The sequence below is a fragment of the Euleptes europaea genome, chromosome 13 (assembly GCF_029931775.1).
Source record: "Euleptes europaea isolate rEulEur1 chromosome 13, rEulEur1.hap1, whole genome shotgun sequence".
Classification (NCBI taxonomy): domain Eukaryota; kingdom Metazoa; phylum Chordata; class Lepidosauria; order Squamata; family Sphaerodactylidae; genus Euleptes; species Euleptes europaea.
The window spans coordinates 29,618,958-29,640,462 of NC_079324.1; the positions used below are offsets into that span (position 1 = coordinate 29,618,958).

The 21,505-nt window shown below is 43.5% G+C and overlaps 1 protein-coding gene across 1 annotated transcript in view; it reads left to right on the forward strand.

Annotated features, from left to right (window-relative positions):
* IL1RAPL2 (interleukin 1 receptor accessory protein like 2) overlaps window positions 1-21,505 on the forward strand; it is a 545,193-nt gene that overhangs the window by 276,252 nt on the left and 247,436 nt on the right. The window contains exon 2 of the mRNA XM_056859577.1: window positions 12,530-12,803. Coding sequence (XP_056715555.1) covers window positions 12,530-12,803 — 274 coding nt within the window. The remainder of the gene's footprint in view (window positions 1-12,529; window positions 12,804-21,505) is intronic.

A 21,505-nucleotide genomic window follows, 5' to 3' on the forward strand; every position in this document is an offset into this window, starting at 1 on the left:
GGCAGGACTGTATGGATGATTAACAATGCTAGTATAAGGAGACCCTTCTACCTCTATTGAGGTCAATGGGTTAAGAAGGGTGTGGTTAGGATTGCACTGTAAATTGCTAAAGAATTATATGTTCACTTTGCTCACTTTCAATGTGATAGATGGCAAAATTCAGTTTATATAGATCATGGAAGAAGTATTCACACCATTTTAAAATTTTTCATACACCAAATGTTTCCCATAAAATGCACAGATTTTATAGAATTATTTGTGCATCAATAAATTGGCATTATATATTATGTTGAGAAAGAAGGCTTGTTAGTTTCTATTTGAATAAATAAATTCTATTTGAATAAATAAATGCTTAGAGAGCCCCATGGCACAGAGTGGTAAAGTGCAGTACTGCAGTCAAAGTGTCAGGAGCAGGCCATGAGGATGGTATGTGATAGTGTGATTGAGCTGCCTCCAGGTGCTGTTGTGCTATTCTGTCCAAGGCCAGTCTGTACCCTGTGTTTAGTCTTCCTAGATTCCCATACTGTGGGAAATGCCAAGTACTCCTTGCCTCTGGGAGGGGGGTTGCCTGGGTTACCAGTTATCTCCTTTTGCTCTTCCATATATGCCTGTGCCTTACCTTTGCCCCTTACTAGTGTCCTTTTGAAATATGGCTTCTGAAGCCTGTCGATTATAACCAATAAAACTGCTTTCGTGGACTTGCCATCTGCTGGAATCTGTTTATGGGTTCGTCGCAGGGCTAGAGCTTACACAAAGCTCTGCTTACAACCTGAGTTTGATCCTGGTGGAAGTTGGTTCCAGGTAGCTGGCTCTTCCAAGGTTGGTAAAACAAGGGTGGAAGGTTGGTAAAACCTTCCACCCCTCCAAGGTTGGTAAAACAAGTACCCAGCTTGCTGGGGGTAAAGTGTAGACAACTGGGGAAGGCAATGGCAAACCACCCCATAAACATGTTCTGCCTAGTAAACGTCATGATGTGATGTCATCCCATAAGTCAGTAATGACCCGGTGCTTGCACAGGGGATTACCTTTACCTTTTACCTTTACAGATCATGGGGTGCAGAGTGTACTTCATAATAGGGGGAATGTGTCAAGAGCTGCAGGTGAGTTGTATCCTTAACTAAAATAGATTACTCCAGTGGCACCACGGTTTTTTTAGGGTGGTTTTTTTTTTTTTTTGGGTAGGGAAGTTGTGGAAAGGGGGAGGCTGATGAGAAAAAGTTGGCAAAAAGAAGCAGTTAAAAGTAGCTCCCATTTCAGGTTAAAGATAATGGTTGGTCCCATGGTTGAAAGGATTGGATACAACTATACAGCACCAATTCCCACTGATATTGTTGTGTCACCTTGTGATCAGATGGGCTGGATACTAGGGGAGATTTTGGATTTCTCATACACAGGTAGACTGGCCCCTCCTCTCTCCAAACCCCACCTTTCCTAGGCTCCACCTAGGATTGCCAAACTCCAGTTAGTAGCAGGAGATCTCCTGCTATTACAACTGATCTCCAGCTGATAGAGATCAGTTCACCTGGAAAAAATGGCTGCTTTGGCAATTGGACTCTATGGCATTGAAGTCCCTCCCCTCCCCAAACCCCTCCCCAAACCCCGCTGTTCTCACTGTCCACCCCAAAAATCTCCAGGTATTTCCCAAGCTGGAGCTGGCAACCCTAGCTCCACCTCCCAAAAGCTCCAGGAATTTCCCAACCCAGAGTTGGCAACACTAGGCCTAAGAACTGTTAATGAAACCTGAGAGATCCAACCCACTAGATATAAAAATACTGTATAAATCACAAATAAAAAACCTGTGGCATGCATATGCAGTGTAAACAACCCTACCCAAAAAAAAAAAAAAAATACACCAGTGAAATCAGAAAATGGAAACAATTTACAAAAACATGAGCAAATAGAGGGGGAAAATTAAATAGAGAACATTCACTCATTCCTAGCTGGGACAGACTTAATCTGAGCACAGCAATGGGGAAATGTTGCTCTTGATAACAGAGCACATGGCCTGGGCTCTGCATCTCCCATCATGTTTAAAATAACAGCATTGAGAATTTTCCAGATTAAGCTTGCAGTTTATGCGCTCCAGTGACTGACAGTTCAGTGAGAAGAAAAAATCTAACTTTGCAGCATAAGCTTTAGACAACTTGACCTAGATTTCAGCCCAGGAGGCCACATAAAGAAGGAACAGTCTTGACGCTGTTTTTTAAACAGGAAAATGACTTAGAGGGGGGAAAGGAGCCGTCTTCTGTTTGATTAGCCTCCGTTCAATGATTATGATTTAGTCCAAGCGTGTTTCAAGTTTTTTTTCCTTCCCCCTAAATGTCATCAAATGTTATGTACCCTGTTATAAATAGTCTTCAGTCAGTTTCTATGAATGTATTACTCTTCGTAATTATCTCCTTGGAGCTTGTTGAAGGCCTAGCTAGGCAACAAATGAAAGAGAGCTCCTAGCCAGGCGAAAACAATGTGGAGGATCATAGCCCCTATCTCTCCCTTTCAAGTGACACATCCGGATCCTTTAATTATTTCTGTAATTAACTCAGAGCTTGGTACAAAACTGTGATAATGCTTGGACGAAAAAGGGAGCCAGTATGGACATTTTACTATGTTGCTTTTGTGTGTGTGTATTTCTGGAATGCTTCTGTTATATATTCCTCTGGGTGGAGAAGAGGGCGGTAATAGGTCTCTGCATCCTCACCACAGTGTGTTGGGAACATTCCTGGATCTGGACTAGGGTTGTCAGGTCCCTCTCCGTCACCGGAGGGAGGTTTTTGGGGCGGAGCGGGAGGAGGGCAGGTTTGGAAAAGGGAGGGACTTCAATGCCATAGATTCCAATTGCCAAAGCGGCCATTTTTTCCAGGTGAACTGATCTCTGTTGGCTGGAGATCAGTTGTAATGGCGGAAGATCTCCAGCTAGTACCTGGAAGTTGGCAACCCTAATCTGGACACTGGTTATTGATTGGTGGGACAGGTAGATACTGATGTGTACTGTTGCATTTTTAGAATTGTGCTTTTGGCAGCTTTGCAGGAATTTTGCAGCGCTCTGCATCTCTAAGATACATGATGCTTCCAGAGTAGCCAGTTGCTGCTTTTTGTCTAAAGCACAGCAGGAACTAGGCCACAAAGACAAGTAGGAATAAGAGAAGCATTTCCTTGTTTGATTGCACCAATCTGTGTTTTGCCCTAGATTTTACAGATAGTATTTGTGTATAAATAGTTCTTTGTCAAACACACAGAGAGCATCTGGTATTCCCACAACATGAATGGGGTGGATGGGTTGCATCCTTCCTTTCCCAATTAGTTGAGTCTACATACACATTACCAGGAAGAGTGGAGATGAGGGATGGATGAAGCTTGTGACATCCAGTAACCCTAACCTCCACAGCACATAAGTAGGGTTGCCATCTTTGGATTTGGAAATACCTGGAGATTGTAGGGGTGGAGCCTGGGGAGGGTGGGGTTTGGAGAAGGGGGGACTTCAATGCCATAGAGTCCAATTACCAAAGCCGCCATTTTCTCCAGGGGAAATGATCTCTGTCACCTGGAGATCAGTTGTAATAGTGGGAGGCTGGCAACCCTACACATAAGACTTACTGATAAGCATAGGAGCAGAGGAATAAACCACTTGGCACCTCAAGGGTGGAGTCACACCCATTTGCCTTATTCCATTGGTCTGCTTTCCAGGATTCCTTTAATTGGAGGTGCCAGAGAATTAATCTGGGACCTTTGGCCTGTAAAGTGACGGGGCATTTGTAGGGTCCTGAATAAGGGGTTCAAGAAAAACAATTTTGATAGACTTCAAAGCTCCTTTTTTTTACTCGAGTCAGACAAAGTTCCCTGATGACCTACAAAGAAGCGGAGAGACTTCTTCCAACTTTATTCTGCATAGTTCCAAAGTTTTATAGTACTAAACACATCACAGCCTCCGCATTCTGAGAAAGTTCATATTAACCAATAGGCGTTATAGACGATGCACTAATGCAAACCATGAGGCAAAGTAGCTAAGCACCCTAATCATCTTCTTTGTCTGCCATACAAGGAGATTGGAATGTCCAGCAATCTCCATATCAGCTTCTGAAAATGTGTCCAGGAACTGGTCTAAACAAGCCTTGCGGGTACAGCTTGCTTTTCCACTTAGCTCGGCACAAAAGAGAACAAAACTTTAAATCATTAGAAGGCAGACTTAGATGACACTGGTCATGTCAACTAAGGAAGATTTTCCAATCAAAAGTAAACGCTTTACCACTGAGCCATGGTCCCTCCGCCCTCAAATAGATAATCTTAAATCAGTGTGGCTGGTCTGGGGCATTACTGTGAACCCAATATACTTGCTGTGGGGTAGATGGGCATGGCTGTGCACTGTTGCTATGGGAATCCTCTCCACATCCTGTTTTCCTCAAATAGATAGTTACAGTCATGACTTTTGTCCTGCTCCTGCCGAAAATTCTGAACTTGATGGTGATTGTATGGGAGAGCATTTATCATAATGTTCCTTCTAGAGCTCAAGTCTATGATGAAATAACATGAAAATGATGAATTGTTCCTGATCTCTCATTTTGTAAAACAACAACAGGGGTGCTTTCAATACAAGTAATATCCTAAATGTCAAACTGAGCAGATTTTGTTGACACAATCCAAGGTCACATGCCCCATTCAACCAAGAACTGAGCTGGGTATAATCTGCTTGTTTCTTGCTTTAAAGGTTTAGCTGTATTTGATTTCTTAAGGCAATCTCAAAAATTCTACCTTTAATAAGGTGTTCAAATAATCCATCTAAAGGCTGGAAGGAATTAATATTCATTCCTTGTTTTGGCAGTCTGATGCCTTCTTGTGTCCCAGTTTCTTAAAATCTTATTCTTCTAAATTGTTCTTATTTATTTCTTTGAAATGTGGTACTTTCATAACCTTGAAAGACGCATTAGTTGTCAGGCAGATTGGGGAAAGAAGTCCCCATTATGTTTACCAGAGAGAGAATTCTTTCCCCAAGGAATTGGAGATAGGCTCTATACAGCGTGTTGCTTGTATACAGAATTCACCTGCAGCTTCCCTGATACATATTTGGTTGTGTGTCTTCATTTACCACCTGAGTAATATCTCCAAGAAATAACTCACATTTTCAGATGAGAATTGTGATACTCAATGAAATGAAACCTACTCTGAACAATAAGAGTTCTTTTGGTAGATACAAAAGCAGTTGGTTGGCTTGAAGAGTGGGAGAAAGTGAGAAGGGATGTGGTGTAAAGTTGTGTTTGAGACTATGAAGAGGGTACATCTGGAGCAAAAAAAACCCACCTAATTTGGTTGTGGTTCTACCGTATTTGCAGAATGTCTGGACTTGGACACAGGCAGGCCCTCACACTAGGCACACAGGGATGTGTTGTGTTTATTTGCATATTAATTTTTATTATTATATATCTCAAAGCATATGCACGGATTCTTTATTTTTTTCCAGTTTGGACACTTGTCATTCTGTGCACTGATGGCACAAGTAATCCATTGCATCTCTGTTTAAAGAGTTACAGATTTCCAGGGCAGGAAAAGACCTCGCTTAACACACTGAAGAGCTGATAGTCCAGAATAGACTGGACTAATGGATGAATGTTCTGACTCCTAAGAACTCTTTTGCAAGTTAGGCTGGTCTAATAGTTGTTGGGCTTTTTTGTGAAGAACCCTAGGGTTCCTCAGAAGCCTAACTCAGTAGGTCCTCAATGACGGAAAAAGGCCCCTGAAAAATAGTTTGTATCTGCAGTGTGGAATTACTGCAAAGTTTGGGGTGTGTTCTGAGGTACATTTTCAGTTCAAGAAGTGGCAAAATTGGGCCTAACACTTCTGGTCACCATCTAAGGTGGCCAACTTCCAGGTGGTGGCTGGAGATCTCCCGCTATTACAACTGATCTCCAGTTGATAGAAATCAATTCACCTGGAGAAAATGGCTGCTTTGGCAATTGGACTATATGGCACTGAAGTCTCTTTCCTCTCCAACCCCGCCCTCCCCAGGCTCCACCCCCAAAATCTCCCAAGTATTCCCCAACCCGGAGCTGGCAACCCTATCACCATCCCACATCAATGGAGTGCTTATATTACTGCACAGGCTACCATTTGCCCACATTGGGCAGGTGGCATTCCAGTAGGTGGCCCCCACCACCTGCCCATGCATCTGGGACAGCAGGAGAACAGTGTGGTGTGGAAATGACACTGCACAATGCATTGACATCACATCCATGTGTGAAAACCTGGACATGCCATCAGTGCATCAGTCAACAGTCTGGAAACTGTATAGCAATGCCATAGAGTTTCCAGAGTTTCAGCTGAGGTGCTGACGTAAAGTCTGGGATTTCACCCAGATGTAATGTTGATGCATTGCATGACATCACATCCACCCCTTGCCCTACTTCCAAAACTCCTGAGGGTGCCTGGCATCAGTCTGACAACCATACTACTAGATCTTGGCTCAGAATCCTCTAAAACGCATTGGGAACCTATGACAGAATTGCAGGGGTTTCTCCGCCAATGAGTCAGTGTGCAAGGACTTCCTAGAAGTTATAAATGTGAACACGGTTCTACAAGTAAAGATGGCATTAGAATGAATATGTGTAGCCAGTCAACAACTTCTACCATCATTTTAGGCTTCTTAGAGCGTGTACTTTACTATTTTGATTGCTGAAGTGGTGGTGGGGGGGAAAACCCTGCTGCTGGTGTTTCATTGCCATGAAGAATTTAATTTTTGTACAAATGGCTGGTTAATCGGTTTTTAGTTTGTGCCTGCTACCACTTGAACTTAATCTTTCATGAAATCTTACGTGACAAAGTCCGCATTAGAAATGGAAACTTAGCCATACTGTGTTAAATGCATTTCAAATATGGTTCACTTGCTTAGCTCAAGTGACCACAGTGTAATTAAATTTGATATGCTGTGATTTGGAAATTAGTCTTCTAAGCCTGGATTTGAAGGGATTTGAAAGGAGTTTAATGTAACTAAAGAAAAAATAATTAAGAGCCAGAGAAAACGTTTAAAGAGAACTGGCTCAGAGATCAACAAAGCGTTTAAAGAAATAACTTAGTTCAGCAACAGTGTGATCCTACATGTGTTTATGCATATACAAGTCCTGCTGGTTCTATGGTGTTTACTGCATAAGACTGCAAATATCCTACGATCTGGGAGTATGCACAATTATTTTAAAGAATAGGAAGATAGAACAGGCAGCGTTCTGTGAGGTATAAATGTGGGTTGATTGATACTGATGGGAGAGCCAGTGTGCTGTGGTGAACTTGGACTAGTAACACAAGTAAATTCAAATTAGTAAATTCAAATGTCTGCTCAGCCTGGTGGGGGGCATTCTGCTCTGCTGCTCGACATGGCCCGTTGACGCACTAGCAAATAACACCGCAACAGAAATGCGCTCACCACAGCAGATTCCAAAATGATTTAAAAATTCTGTACCCACCTATCGCCCTTTCCCGGATTTTTTCTCAAAAAGCGCCCCCGCCATCACAGCGAAGCCCTCGTCCCGAGAAATGCGCATGCGCGGCGCACTCCGCGCGGATATTAGGAAAAAAATGTGATTGGCCAATTTTCTTCTTGAGGGATTGTGGGATGGCAGCAAGGGGAGAAATAAAGTGGATTTTCAGATCGCACTCCAGGCTTCGGGTGGGAAAAACGGCTTTTTAAATTTACATCGCCGTATATGCGATTTCTGTTAATGCGGAGAAATCATGCGCTGAGGCCACTTCCAACATCCTTCGCGTGACATGAGGTGCGGACATGCAGGGAAAACGCGCGTGAGTAGGCGGCGCAAATGGTGAGTGCGGATACTAGAGTTTAACCATAGAGTTCTGGATGAATCCTAGAGCATCGCCCTGACAAAGATGTCACTTCCAGTTCCACGCCAGAAGTGACTCTTCCCCCTCTCTGTCTTCTCAGAGCAATGGCCTTGTTGTAAATTGTGTTCTGAAGAACAGTCCGTATGTCTGTACACTTACTGACATAGTTGATTTTGGTTTGACAAGAATTTGGTTTGACAAGATTTTGGTTTGACAAGAGGGCTGCATTGAAATCAGAATTAGACAAGGTGTGGAATTTGGCACCAGTAATCATTATTTTAGGAGAAACACTGCTAATGAGAGAAACAGGAGTTGATTTGAGATGACATGCTGTCTGGAATGCTCTTCAGGCAGAGAAGAACCACCATCATTCAACTGGTCGATTGGGTCAAGTGGCTGAGGCAAAAGCAGTGCACTTGAATTATGAATTAAGAAAGGAGCATCGAGGAGGCGGAGATAATGAAAGCCTAAAGAGGTTATGGGAACGAGCCGAACTACCATTGCTCTGTAATAATTGCTTTTAGTGTTTGTGTCAAAACTGAGAAGGTAAACCGTTGCTTTTTAATTAACATTGCATCTTAACATGGACCAGAATAGAAAGTCACTTGAATTGTGATTCATTTATAGTTGTGATTTATTTATATGCATTTTCTTCAAAGTTTTGGTGTCAACATGTGCATTTTCAACAGGTAGGGTTGCCAACTCAGGAGAGAAAGAAAAAAACAGACCTGATTTGTTTTTCTGCTTTTAGGCTGGTTTCCAGAAAATGTTTTCCCTTCAGTCATTTTTGTACCTTTACACCAAAAGGGGGAAAAACAGCTTTTGCATTGAGCTTTGATCCTGGGCCAAACGGAAGCCACTGGAATTCATCCATAAACATTTTCTAAATAATAAATAATGCTAGGGCTGATTTCTAATTTCTCATCCTTGCAGTTTCAGTCTGACATTACCTATTTCAGTTTCTCTCCTGCATTAACGGGACTTGTTGCTTCTTTGTTTTCTGTCCATTTTCTGTTTCATCATCCTGATTTTTTTTCATACAATGTATGCAGTTTTCAATACTATTTATGAATCAATAAATCATAGAATCGTAGAGTTGGAAGGGACCACAAGGGTCATCTAATCCAACCCCCTGCACAATGCAGGAATTTCACAACAACCTCCCACACACAAACCCAGCAACCCCTACTCCATGCCCAGAAGATGGCCAAGATGCCCTCCCTCTCATGAACTGCCTAAGGTCATAGAATCAGCATTGCTGACAGATGGCCATCTAGCTTCTGCTTAAAAACCTCCAGGGAAGGAGCACTTACCACCTCCCAAGGAAGCCTGTTCCACTGAGGAACCTCTCTAACTGTTAGAAAATTCTTCCTAATGTCTAGATGGAAACTCTTTTAATTTAATTTTAACCCATTTGTTCTGGTCCGACCTTCTGGTGCAACAGAAAACAGCTCGGCACCATCCTCTATATGACAGCCCTTCAAGTACTTTAAGATGGTTATCATATCCCCTCTCAGTCTTCTCCTCTTCAGGCTAAACATACCCAACTCCTTCAACCTTTCCTCATAGGACTTCATCTCCAGACCTCTCACCATCTTTGTTGCCCTCCTTTGGACACGTTCCAGCTTGTCTACATCTTTCTTAAACTGTGGTGCCCAAAACTTAACACAATACGTGAGGTCTAACCAGAGCAGAGTAAAGCAATACCATCACTTCTGTTGATGCAGCCCAAGATTGCATTTGCCTTTTTAGCTACCCCATCACACTGCTAACTCATGTTCAGTGTTTGCACTCATGTTCAGCACTATATGTATATTCTACATATCAGTGGTGCACATATACATAGCATACATGCTATATAAGTAACATACATGCTATAAAAACTGTATGACACATGTACACAATGCAAACAAATCTATAAAGACTACAGCAAAAAATGGAGAGCTGAATCTATTGAGAAAAATTTATAGGGATATAAAGAAGAAAATATCTATTTAGTACATTTTTGTCTTGCGGGCATACATACTTCTCCCTTCCTCATTTTCCCCTCACAACTACCCTGTGAGGGTAGGTTAAAATGAGAGAGTGATTGGCCCAAAATCATTCAGTGAGCTTCCATGGCAGAGTGAGGATTTGAACTTGGGGCTCACAGAAAATCTCCTAACATTAACCAGCATGGTGTAGTGGTTAAGAACGGTGGACTCTAATCTGGAGAACTGGGTTTGATTCCCCACTGCTCCACCTGAGCGGCAGACTCTAATCTGGTGTAATCTGGCTTCCTACTCATGAAGCCAGCTGGGTGACCTTGGGCTAGTCACAGTTCTCTCTGAGTTCTCTCAGCCTCACCTACCTCACAAGTTGTCTGTTGTCAGGAAGGAAGGGAAGGAGATTGTAAGCCGGTTTGATTCTCCTTAAAAGGTAGAGAAAATCGGGATATAAAAACCAACTCTTCTTCTATCTGCTATACCATACAAAGAACCTTCACTAATCCTCAGGTTTTGCCTAGGTCCCAGAATGTTTGATTTGATTACCCCCTTGATGGGAGAATTTTTCACCTAACAAATGTGCAAATTATGTTCATAGAATCATAGAGTTGGAAGGGACCACCAGGGTCATCTAGTCCAACCCCCCTGCACAATGCAGGAAATTCACAACTACCTCCCCAGGAGATGGCCAAGATGCCCTCCCTCTCATGATCGGCCTACAGTCATAGAATCAGCATGGCTGACAGATGGCCATCTAGCTTCTGCTTAAAAACCTCCAGGGAAGGAGCACTTACCACCTCTCGAGGAAGTCTGTTCCACTGAGGAACCGCTCTGTTAGAAAATTCTTCCTAATGTCAAATTAAAGCAACTCCAAGCTGTTGGAACAAGGCAGCCGTGCAGCTTGTCAGCATGAGGGAGGGCTCACACAGACAGTCCGCTTAAGCTACTCCACAACTGGACTGAAACAACTGGACTGATACAAATGCAAGGCTTGGAATACTGTGTACAGTTCTGGTCACCACACCTAAAAAAGGATATTACAGAGTTTGAGAAGGTGCAGAAAAAAGCAACCAAAATGATTAGGGGACTAGAGCAACTGTCCTATGGGGAGCAGTTAAGACGCTTAGGGCTGTTTAGCTTGGAAAGAAGGCGGCTGAGAGGAGACATGATAGAGGTCTATAAAATTATGCATGGTTTGGAGAGAGTGGACAGGGAGAAGTTTTTCTCCCTCTCCCATAACACTAGAACACGGGGTCATCTGCTGAAGCTGGAGGGTGAGAGATTCAAAACTGATAAAAGGAAGTATTTTTTCACACAGCTCATAGTTAAATTGTGGAACTCCCTGCCCCAGGATGTGGTGATGGCTGCCAGCTTGGAGGGCTTTAAGAGGGGAGTGGACATATTCATGGATGAAAGGGGTATTCATGGCTATTAGTTAGAGTGGATTCTAGTCATGCTGCATACCTATTCTCTCTAGTATCAGAGGAGCATGCCTATTATATTGGGTGCAGTGGAACACAGGCAGGATGGTGCTGCTGCAGTCGTCTTGTTTGTGGGCTTCCTAGAGGCACCTGGTTGGCCACTGTGTGAACAGACTGCTGGACTTGGGCCTTGGTATGATCCAGCAGGGCCTTTCTTATGTTCTTATGGCTTGCGTAGCTCCCTTGTTCCCAAAGAGCTCTTTTATAAGCTTGGTCCTTGTTCAGCTCAGGGAGTGATAGTTCTCTGGATCCATTGGCCCGAGCTTCATGTCATGTGGAGACTGGAGGATGCTTCTGATGCGCAATAAACTGTGGTTGAAAACACCATGGCAAATGGAAGTGTTTTTGAAAAACTATGAAACTGAAACTGAATGGATTCTTCTGTTAGGTCAGGCCTTGCCTGCAAATCTACTGACACATTAAGCAAAATGAGGTGGTGGTACCACTTTGGACAGCAAGTGAGGGACAGTCACATTTTTTCACGCAAAAAATAAATAAATCTATTGTGGTAGTGAATTAACAGGAGCAGACTGGGAAGTTTACATGGCCCAGGAACAAGTTAAGCTGTAAGCCAGCGCTACTGGGGCCTCTTGGCTCAGACCTAGGCAGTAGCACCAAATTATGGGGTCACTTACCATCTCTGGTGGTGGAAGCAACTGGTGATCTGCCACCAATCACTGTTGTGGCTGAAGGCTTCTGCAGCAATGGTGGAACAGCGTGGTGAGGATCTGCTTCTTTCTGGCTACCAGTGGCCCAGCTGCCCCGCTTTAATTTCCCCCATAAGTTAAATGGTAAGACCATCCTTGTAACAGGGTTGCCAAGGTACTAGCTGGAGATCTCCTGCTATTACAACTGATCGCCAGCCGATAGAGATCAGTTCATCTGGAGAAAATGGCCACTTTGGCAATTGGACTCTATGGCATTGAAGTCCCTCCCCTCCGCAAACCCCGCCCTCCTCAGGTTCTGCCCCCAAAACCTCCTGCTGGTGGCGAAGAGGAACCTGACAACCCTACCTTGAAGACTAGAACATTAGGAAGAGGGAAATGCCAGCTTGCTACACATTAGGACCTTTCAGTAGATATTGCCTTCCCCCCACACCTGCTGTCTGAAGCGGAACAGCCCAAAATTTTGACCATGTTATTCTGTGTCAGTTGGCTTAGATGTTTCATTTCACTAACTTAAAATGTAACTCCTTTGCTTCTCGTTTCCCTCAAATAATTCTTCTTTTTCTTTTGCTTTCAGTTGACGGTTGTATCGATTGGTTAGTGGATCTCAAGAAATACATGGCTTTGGCAGGTGAACCCGTCCGAATGAAATGTGCCCTTTTCTACAGCTATATCCGAACGAACTACAGCGTGGCTCAAAGCACAGGCCTTCGGCTCATGTGGTATAAAAATAGAGGAGACTTGGAAGAGCCCATTATCTTCTCAGAAGTCAGGATGAGTAAAGACGAAGACTCGATATGGTTTCATGCAGCGGAGGTTCAAGACAGCGGGTTCTACACCTGTGTTTTAAGGTGCGTGTTGTGCTCTATATTCTAAAGTTGGCCCTAAATTGAAAATTCAGAATGCACAAATCATAACAATAATTATACTTGTATCTTGACTTTTTTTTCTTTATGGAATACAAGGCAGTGATCGTAGGAGATCTTCCATCCAGGGGATCATAGGAGATCTTCCATTACCATACCCAAACCTGCTTAGCTTCAGCAAGATGGCTGCATCATCTGCACCTTTCAGATAGTTAACTAAAGGGCCAAATTGCGCTAGTGGGCTAACATCTGTTTAATTAATGTAGTGTAGCACCAGCAACATACATGAGCTCTTTGCACACTAGACAGTCTCTGTTGCAGAGTGTATTTCCTTTTCCACTAGCGCTTCCATTTGCAGAAGAACCTGACGAAAACCAATGATCTTGCACAAATTGAAGTTTTAGCTGAAGATGAAGCATGCGCCTCATCAGAGACTATCTAGCATATGCACAGTTAGTTCCTAGGAACCAATCCCTGGTGATTTAACTGAGAATGGAGATAGGCAATACATGTAGATTTGTGACCATTCCTGCCCAGAGGTTTTCTTTTCTCGTGCCAAGTAGCTATAGCGTATGGATCCAAATTAACCTGGATTGGTGGTAGAAAAAAGGCAGTTGAATCCTAGATGTTTGTCTGTGCAGAATGCCCCCCAGCTAGGTTCGCCAACCTCCAGGTGGTGGCTGGAGATCTCCTGAGATTATGACTGATCTCCAGACAAGAGACATCAGTTCACCTAGAAAAAATGGCTGACTCTATGACATTATACTCCATTGAAGTCCCTCCCCTCCCCAAGCCATGCCCTCCTCAGGCTCCGCCCCCCAAAATATCCAGGTATTTCCCATACAGAGCTGGCAACTGTACCCCCAGCTGCTTTTGTCCATGAGAGATAAATGGTACAGGTCTCAACACCTTTCCCTGTGGGTGTGAAAACAGAACAGGACTGATCTTGAGCAAAACAGCCCCTTCTTCTCCCACTGATTATCTCCAATGTTCCTCTGCTCCATCAAGCTACTCATAGCTGCTTGGCCTTTGGGCGGGGGGAGAAAAAAACAATCTTGGATCTGCACTGTGTAATTCTTCTCAATACAACACCAGCAAAAAGATTGGACCCTGCTCCGAAGGCACAGCAGTCTAAATTTCAATGGTCGGGGAGACTATAAAAGAAGGCTGAGAGAGACAAGTATATATAAAGAGTAAACATAGAGTGTGGAGGAATGAGAGAAGTCAGAGGGTAATGGGGTATGACTGTGAGCAAGTGCAGTTCCAGGTACTTATAGCGGGTTTTCTAGTGATTGCCCACCCGTACTACTAAAACTATAGAGCCACATACAGGGCTGGGGTTAATGACTGTGTATTTCTGTTAGATAAAACCGATACATAAAATGAGTAGGCATGACAGAGTACAGATTCAAGAAAAGCAACACTGTGGATTCATTTTGTTTGGGGTTAAGCTGTATTCAGCGTCTTTTAAGTGGCCTGCTCTTTGATTTGCCCTCTCTACAAGGGAGCTGGGGAGTCTTTCTTGCATTTGCTGTATTTTGGCTGCTTATTTTTGCTTCTGAGTCCCACCTGTGAGGTGCGTTGATGTGCATTAGTACACATTACAAGGCATTAGTGAAAATGCTCCCCTAAATGATGCATTATTAGCATCTCATACTGTTGGATGCGATGATGCATTCCAAGGTACAGGGCTGGAAGAATCTCCCTTTGAATGTGTAGTAAAAAGAACTGGAAAGGTTGTTTTGAGGAGAGAGAGGACTACTGGTATACCTTGGACTTCATCCTAAGGATTGTTAGAGTGACTCCCTCTCCCTTAAATTCAGCATAATGTGCCTGCAAGAACCCTGAAGCACAAAATTATCACGACTGTTTTCAGTGCAAGAGTTGCCAAAACTAATCCCTACGTTCCTTACATAGGATACCACTGTTGCTAGTGTGTCACATGAACCTTTAGATCATTCTGCAGCAGCTAAAGTGGCAACATAGATTGGGGTGACTGTGAACATTGCAATGCATGGGAAGCACTGTTGTGTAACTATAAATGTCTGTTTAGAATTGTTGCATTCTTCCAGTGAGTGATCTACTGCATACATGCACTACTGTTATTTTGGTGTAGTGGTTAAGAGCGGTGGTTGGAGCGGTGAAGTCTGATCTGGAGAACCGGGTTTGATTCCCCACTTCTCCACATGAGCGGCGGAGGCTAATCTGGTGAACTGGATTTGTGTCCCTACTCCTATATACGAAGCCAGCTGGATGACCTTGGGCAAGTGACAGCTCTGTTAGAGCTCTCTCCGCCTCACCTACCTCACAGGGTGTCTGTTGTGGGGAGGGAAGGCTAGGTGATTGTAAGCCGGTTTGAGTCTCCCTTAAGTGTTAGAGAAAGTCGGCATATAAAAACCAACTTTTCTTCTTCTTCTTCTTTATGTCCTGAAGAGATTTGTACATTGTGCTGTTCACTGTACCACCAACACCACAGGGAAAATCCATCCTATTCAATGATCTGAAACCAACCACTGGGTGTATGTGCCTCTCCCCTCGGCCCAGCTCGCCACATTCTGCACATGCACGAAGACTTCCTACCCTGTTAGGGCTGGAAAACCTTTGTCCAAGTGCAGAAGGTGACTAGCTTTTGCATCAACGCAGATCGTTGGCACATTGTATGGATTAAGCCAGTTTCCCTGCCCCTTCCTGAATGAGCACAGCCCACTGGCCACAGCTGGTCTTAAACTGGCCCAAATGCAGCTGCTTAATTTTAGGTCAATGGGCTTGATTTTGTGCTCAGAATGAAGGATGTGTTTTAGAGCTTCACTGAACGGGGCCGTTTAACAAGCGTAAAAGTACTTCTCCTAAACACACACACAGGAGACCGAGAAGGTCATGCGGTTTTCTTTTAAAATGAATTGAGTGCGCCTTTAACAGAGCCCAAGAGAACTTTAAAATGCAAAATGGTCTATATATGCTGCACGTGCTTCCAACCCAAACCACCTCTGCTCCAGGGGCACAGATACCGACAAGAGAACAAATGAAAGGGTCGAGGTCATGACTTTTATATGCCGCTGTCTGATCTCTGTCCATCATTGCATCTCCCATGGCTCCTTTTTGTTGTTGTTATCTCAGCTGTAACCACTGTATATATTTCATAAGCTTGCAGTGCTTTAAGCAATGGGTTTAATTGGAATTAGCACATAATGGATTTCTTCTACGGTTCTCTCCTCTAAGGTGTTGGGGTTCTGAACCTTAGCAGGGCAGTTTACTCCCTTTTACATCTAGGTAGCTTGCAAGTGAAGGGATATACTGTCCAATCTCTCCATACCATGCATAATTTTATAGACCTCTATCATGTCTTCCCTTAACCACCTTCTTTCCAAGCTAAACAGCCCTAAGCATTTTAACTGTTCCTCATAGGGCAGCTGCTCTAGTCCCCTGATCATTTTGGTTTCTCTTTTCTGCACCTTCTCAAGCTCTGCAATATACTTTTAAAAGTGTGGTGACCAGAACTGTACACAGTTCCTTCTTGACTCCTGCGTGTCAGCCTCCAGGCTTCCAACCCTGCAATCTCCTTTTGCTAGGAAAGTAATCTGTTGGTTAAGTATGCTCATGTCCACATGAGGACTGATCAGTTGGTGTCCTCCTTGGGGTCAAGAATCTGGTGATATAATTTTGTACCCCATATGGCTTGCAATCAGCATACCTTCAGGAATACCCATGTGTACCTACCTGACCATTATGGACACCTTCGGGGCCCCATCTGAGGTAAGATGGGTGGCAACCCAAGAAAGTGTCTTTTGGTTAGGGTACCAAAACTGTGGAATTCCCTCCCTTTGAACTATGAGGAAAGGTGGGGTAGAAATGTTTTACTAAATAAATGTTGGGAAAATCTCTGGAGCCTAATTTGAGTGATAGAGGATTCTTTCCTCCTCCGGAATCAGCCCCTCCCTTCTGTTGACAGTTATTGTAACCAACTGATGCTGCTAACTGCCACTGACAACTGCCTGTCTCTGTCTGCCTCACACTCTCTCTCCAGATGTTACACTGTTTTAGTTAAGATGAGGTAAAAGCTACAGAAACCTCTTAAAGAAAATGTTGTATGTTTTGAAAGACTTTATGAACATTTATTAAAACAGTTTTTCTTAAACATTTGATACGTGTGATATTCAAAATTCCTCCACATTCATAGAACTGGCTGTTTAAAGACTGCTGTTAAAGAAGTGGAATATCCTGCATCTAGTCAGTGCTGGGATATTACCCCACAAGTAGGGATTGGATTAATTTCCTTCCCCCCCCCCAACAATAAAAAAACAATAAATTAATAAAATAAAATTTGTCCCCCTCTGTGAAGACTTTTTGTTTCCTTTGGTGTTCTCTCACTGACCCTCCTTACTGTTTATGAATTAGTTGCTGTTATACACATACACAAGTAGAGGATTGATGGGGGAATCCCATCCTTCCCCCCATGCATACTGGTGGCAGTGGCTCCGGTTTGTCCTCCCCCTGGCATGCTTGCACCCCTTCCACCCACTTGGCTCATGTGATGGTGGCGGCAGTGGCTCCTGCTCTGTTTCCCCTGACCCCAACCTCAGCATGGCATCTGAGTCTTTCCCCCCAAACCTATCATTTTAATTTTTTTCTGTATCTGCAGATCTTTGTGCCCTTCCACCAGGTTTGAAAAATGAATACCCCCTGTCTGTACCCAGCCCCATTGTCTGGGTTTTGGATCCTCACAAGGGCCAGGCTCAGAAACATATAGCATGGATTTTAATGTCTTTTTAACTGTTTATTGGCTTAAGGGCCCTCATTGAGAGGAAAAGCAGGATTAAAATGTTTTAAATAAATGATATATGAGGCAGGCCAATTGTGTTTCTTTCCGCTAGATTTTCTCAGTTGCAACTCATTTCCCCTGTTCTAAAGTATTATATGGACGGAACAAAGTGCTGTGAAATCACAAAAACTTGGGTGGGGTAAAGATAAGCTATAGAGCTCTGGGACTCCTTTGGGTGAGAGAGGAATTACGTTCTTCTTTAAGAACTTTCTCAATTGTACCCCCTTTCCCTTTTCCATACAAGTGGACCCTAGGTTCTCCCTCCCCTTTTAGGAATGTCCCCAATCAGTCCATTGATATTCTGCTGCCTAAGGCAGCTATCTGTACAACCTCTTGTGTAGCCCAGTTCTGTATTTGGTACTTTGATCTACCAATTTGTTTGGATGACAAAGGTGCGCCAAAGGTCTTAGGGGGATGGAAATCTTAATCTGATCACATTAGTGGCTTTAAATCTAAAGCTTCTATTATTCAGTATCCTCACGGAAAACACTGATACAACAGAATGTAGCTGTCATCACAGTAATGATTTTGTGATCTGCACAGTGGTAAGTGCAAAGTGACATCCAGATATTTTTTGTAAAAAAAGTTGCATAGCAATAAACTCTTATCATATTTTTACACTGTTTTTTTTTTCTTAAGCCAGAACTTTCATACCAGGAAGTGTCTTTTTATGCTTGCCCAGTGTGTCTGAACATGTAACTGTCATCACAGTACTGAACATACTGTTTCTTGGCATTGTACCTTATATGTATAATTACAAGACAACTTTTTTTTTTTTGCTTCAATACATTTATTTCTCTTTCTCCTCTTTCTGGGAATTTGGTAATGTACCCTTGTTTTCATTGTTTATAAAATTATAGGTGGCTTGAAATAGTGGAGGATTCTGCAATAATAATTCATTTTCATTTCATTAAAATGGGGCTTGATTAAATGCTGAGGGGAATAATCAGGCATTTGGCCACTGGCTGCTCGCTCGATTGGTCTCCTAATTCCAGACTGAACATCCAAAATGTGTTTGTGTGATATATATATGCTTCTGGGTAAACAGATGTTTACATTTTTAGTGGATAAACTGGAATTGCCTGCCATGGCTAGGTGCCAGAGGTATTTGCTATGATTGTCAGGTACTGAGGGCTGAGTATTGACAAGGCCCAACCCCCTATGACTGGAGAAGAAACAAGTTCCTAGAGAGAGGGGACAATATTGGGGAGGGGCTGTGGCTCAGTGGTAGAACATCTGCTTGGCATGCAGAAGGTCTCAGGTTTGATCCCCAGCATCTCCAGTTAAAGGCACTAGGCAAGTAGGTGATGTGAAAGACCTCGGCCTGAGACCCTGGAGAGCTGCTGCCGGTCTGAGTAGACAATGCTGACTTAGATGGACCAAGGGTCTGATTCAGTATAAGGCTGCTTCATGTGACATGTAAGTAGATGGCCTTTAAGACAGTCTAGAGAAGAAAATAGAAAGCCTACCTTAAAATAAGGGAATGCAGCAATCGTGAAGGTAGATAGCAGGTACTTGCACATGATTGGTTTTCTGGGATTACCTAATATTGCATCCCAGAATCCTTATAGTCTTGGGTGTTATGACCACAATTTAAGCTGCCTGTGGTTTCAATCTCCCACTTCTGGTGGAGCAAGAAAGTGGGAATCAGCACATGACATACAGGGTGATTGGTTTAAACCCCATCATGTATGTGATACATATATCCAGGTTGGAAAATTCTTGCAGATTTGGGAGTACAGCCTTGGAAGGATGGAGTTTGGGGAAGGAAGGTATGTGATGCCTTACGGTCCACTCTCTGAAGCTGTTATTTTTCTCCAGGGCAACTGATGCCTGCAGTCTAGAAATCACTTGTCCCACCTCTCCCCAAACCCTGCCCTCCCCAGCCTCCACCCCCAAAATCACCAGGTATTTCTCAACTTGGAGCTGACAACCCTACCTGGAGATCTCCCACTATTACAACTGATCTCCAGGCAACAGAGATCAGTTCCCCTGGAGAAAAGGGCTGCTTTGGAGGGTGGACTTTATGGCATTATATCCTGCTGATGTCCCTCCCATCTCCAACCCCCACCCTCCCCAGGCTCCACCCCCCAAATCTCCAGGTATTTCCTAACCCAGATCTGGCAACCCTAGCCCGCGATGACCATGAAGTCACTAGTCTGGCCCCAGGTCATGAAGTTCCTGATTCAAATCCCAGAGTAACTTTTGGCCGTGATTGTAGAAGGGTGCATAGTGTTGATGTCAGCTGAACATAGTTTACTGCCCAGTTCTGATTCAGATCTCCCAACAATCAATGCAACGTTGTGTCACAACATGGTCCAAGTTAACAGGCGCAACATGGATGCCCTGACATTTCAGAGAAGAGTACGGAAAGTAATGCATTCTGCAGAGTGTCGATATGCCATTAATCTTCTGCCGCCTGCTGATGTTCCTGTAGTTTAAGGCTGTCAGCATTTTCATTACAAGACCTCATTTTTCAAGAATTTAACAAATCAGCTGCAAAGATTCACTCTGGATTGAAATGTTTCATGCAGAGTACCAGGAAAGAAACTATCTTCTGTAATTGGTTTGAAATAAAACATAAATTTGAAATAGCTAACATTTATTGTAGCATATGGATGTACGTGAGCACCCTAATGGTATGGTCCAGAGACCTTCATGTGCAAAATATATTGGTCACTTCAACAAGAATATTGCATACACTGAATTTTCCACTCTATTCATATATTATTATTATTTTTTAAATCTAAAGTCTCCCTTGTAAAGAGATATACAGAGACAGGTGAATTATGATAACAGAAATACAGAGACAGATAAATACAGAAAAAATATGCAAATTAAACAAACTTTGTATATATGCATTCATCTCTTGATGCCGGTACACGAAGAGATTATAAGTATGTGTGAATCATAGAATCATAGAGTTGGAAGGGATCACCAGGTTCATCTAGTCCAACCCCCTGCACAATGCAGGAAACTCACAACTACCTCCCCCCCACACCCCCAGTGACCAGAAGATGGCCAAGATGCCTTCCTTCTCATCATCTGCCTAAGGTCACAGAATCAGCATTTCTGACAGATGGCCATTTAACCTCCTCTTAAAAACCTCCAGGGGAGGAGAGCTCACCACCTCCCGAGGAAGCCTGTTCCGCTGAGGAAATGCTCTGATAGAAAGTTCTTCCTAATGTCTAGATGGAAACTCTTTTGATTTAATTTCAACCCGTTGGTTCTGGTCCGACCCCCTGGGGCAACAGAAAACAACTCTGCACCATCCTCTATATGACAGCCCTTCATTAGAAATCATTAGAATCATTAGAAATACACAATCATAGATAGGACTTCCATATTATCTCAAACAAGATCAATATCTGTGCAGTAGGTTCAGATATTCCAAGCAAGTCTAAACTTTCAGCATCAGGGCTAGCCCAATTATTTTTGGTGCCCTAGGCAGTGAATGGAAAAGACAGTCATGCTAGGAAAAGTTGAGGGCAGCAGGAAAAGAGGAAGACCCAACAAGAGATGGATTGATAAATAAAGGAAGCCACAGCCTTCAATTTGCAAGAGCTGAGCAAGGATGTCAAAGATAGGACGTTTTGGAGAACTTTCATTCATAGGGTCGCCATGAGTCGGAAGCGACTTGACGGCACTTAACACACACACACACACACAGGCAGTGAATGAGATCACTGCCCCCTCCTGAAGCATGGGGAAGCCACGACTCATCCACCTCCCCCGTGTGATGAGATAGGAAGTTGCCACCAGCCCTCCTCATATCCTCCCCATGCCACAGGGAGGCAGGAAGCCACTACATGCCCTACTTGACTCTGCACCATGGGGAAGGGAAATAGGAGGTGGGTCTGCCCCACTG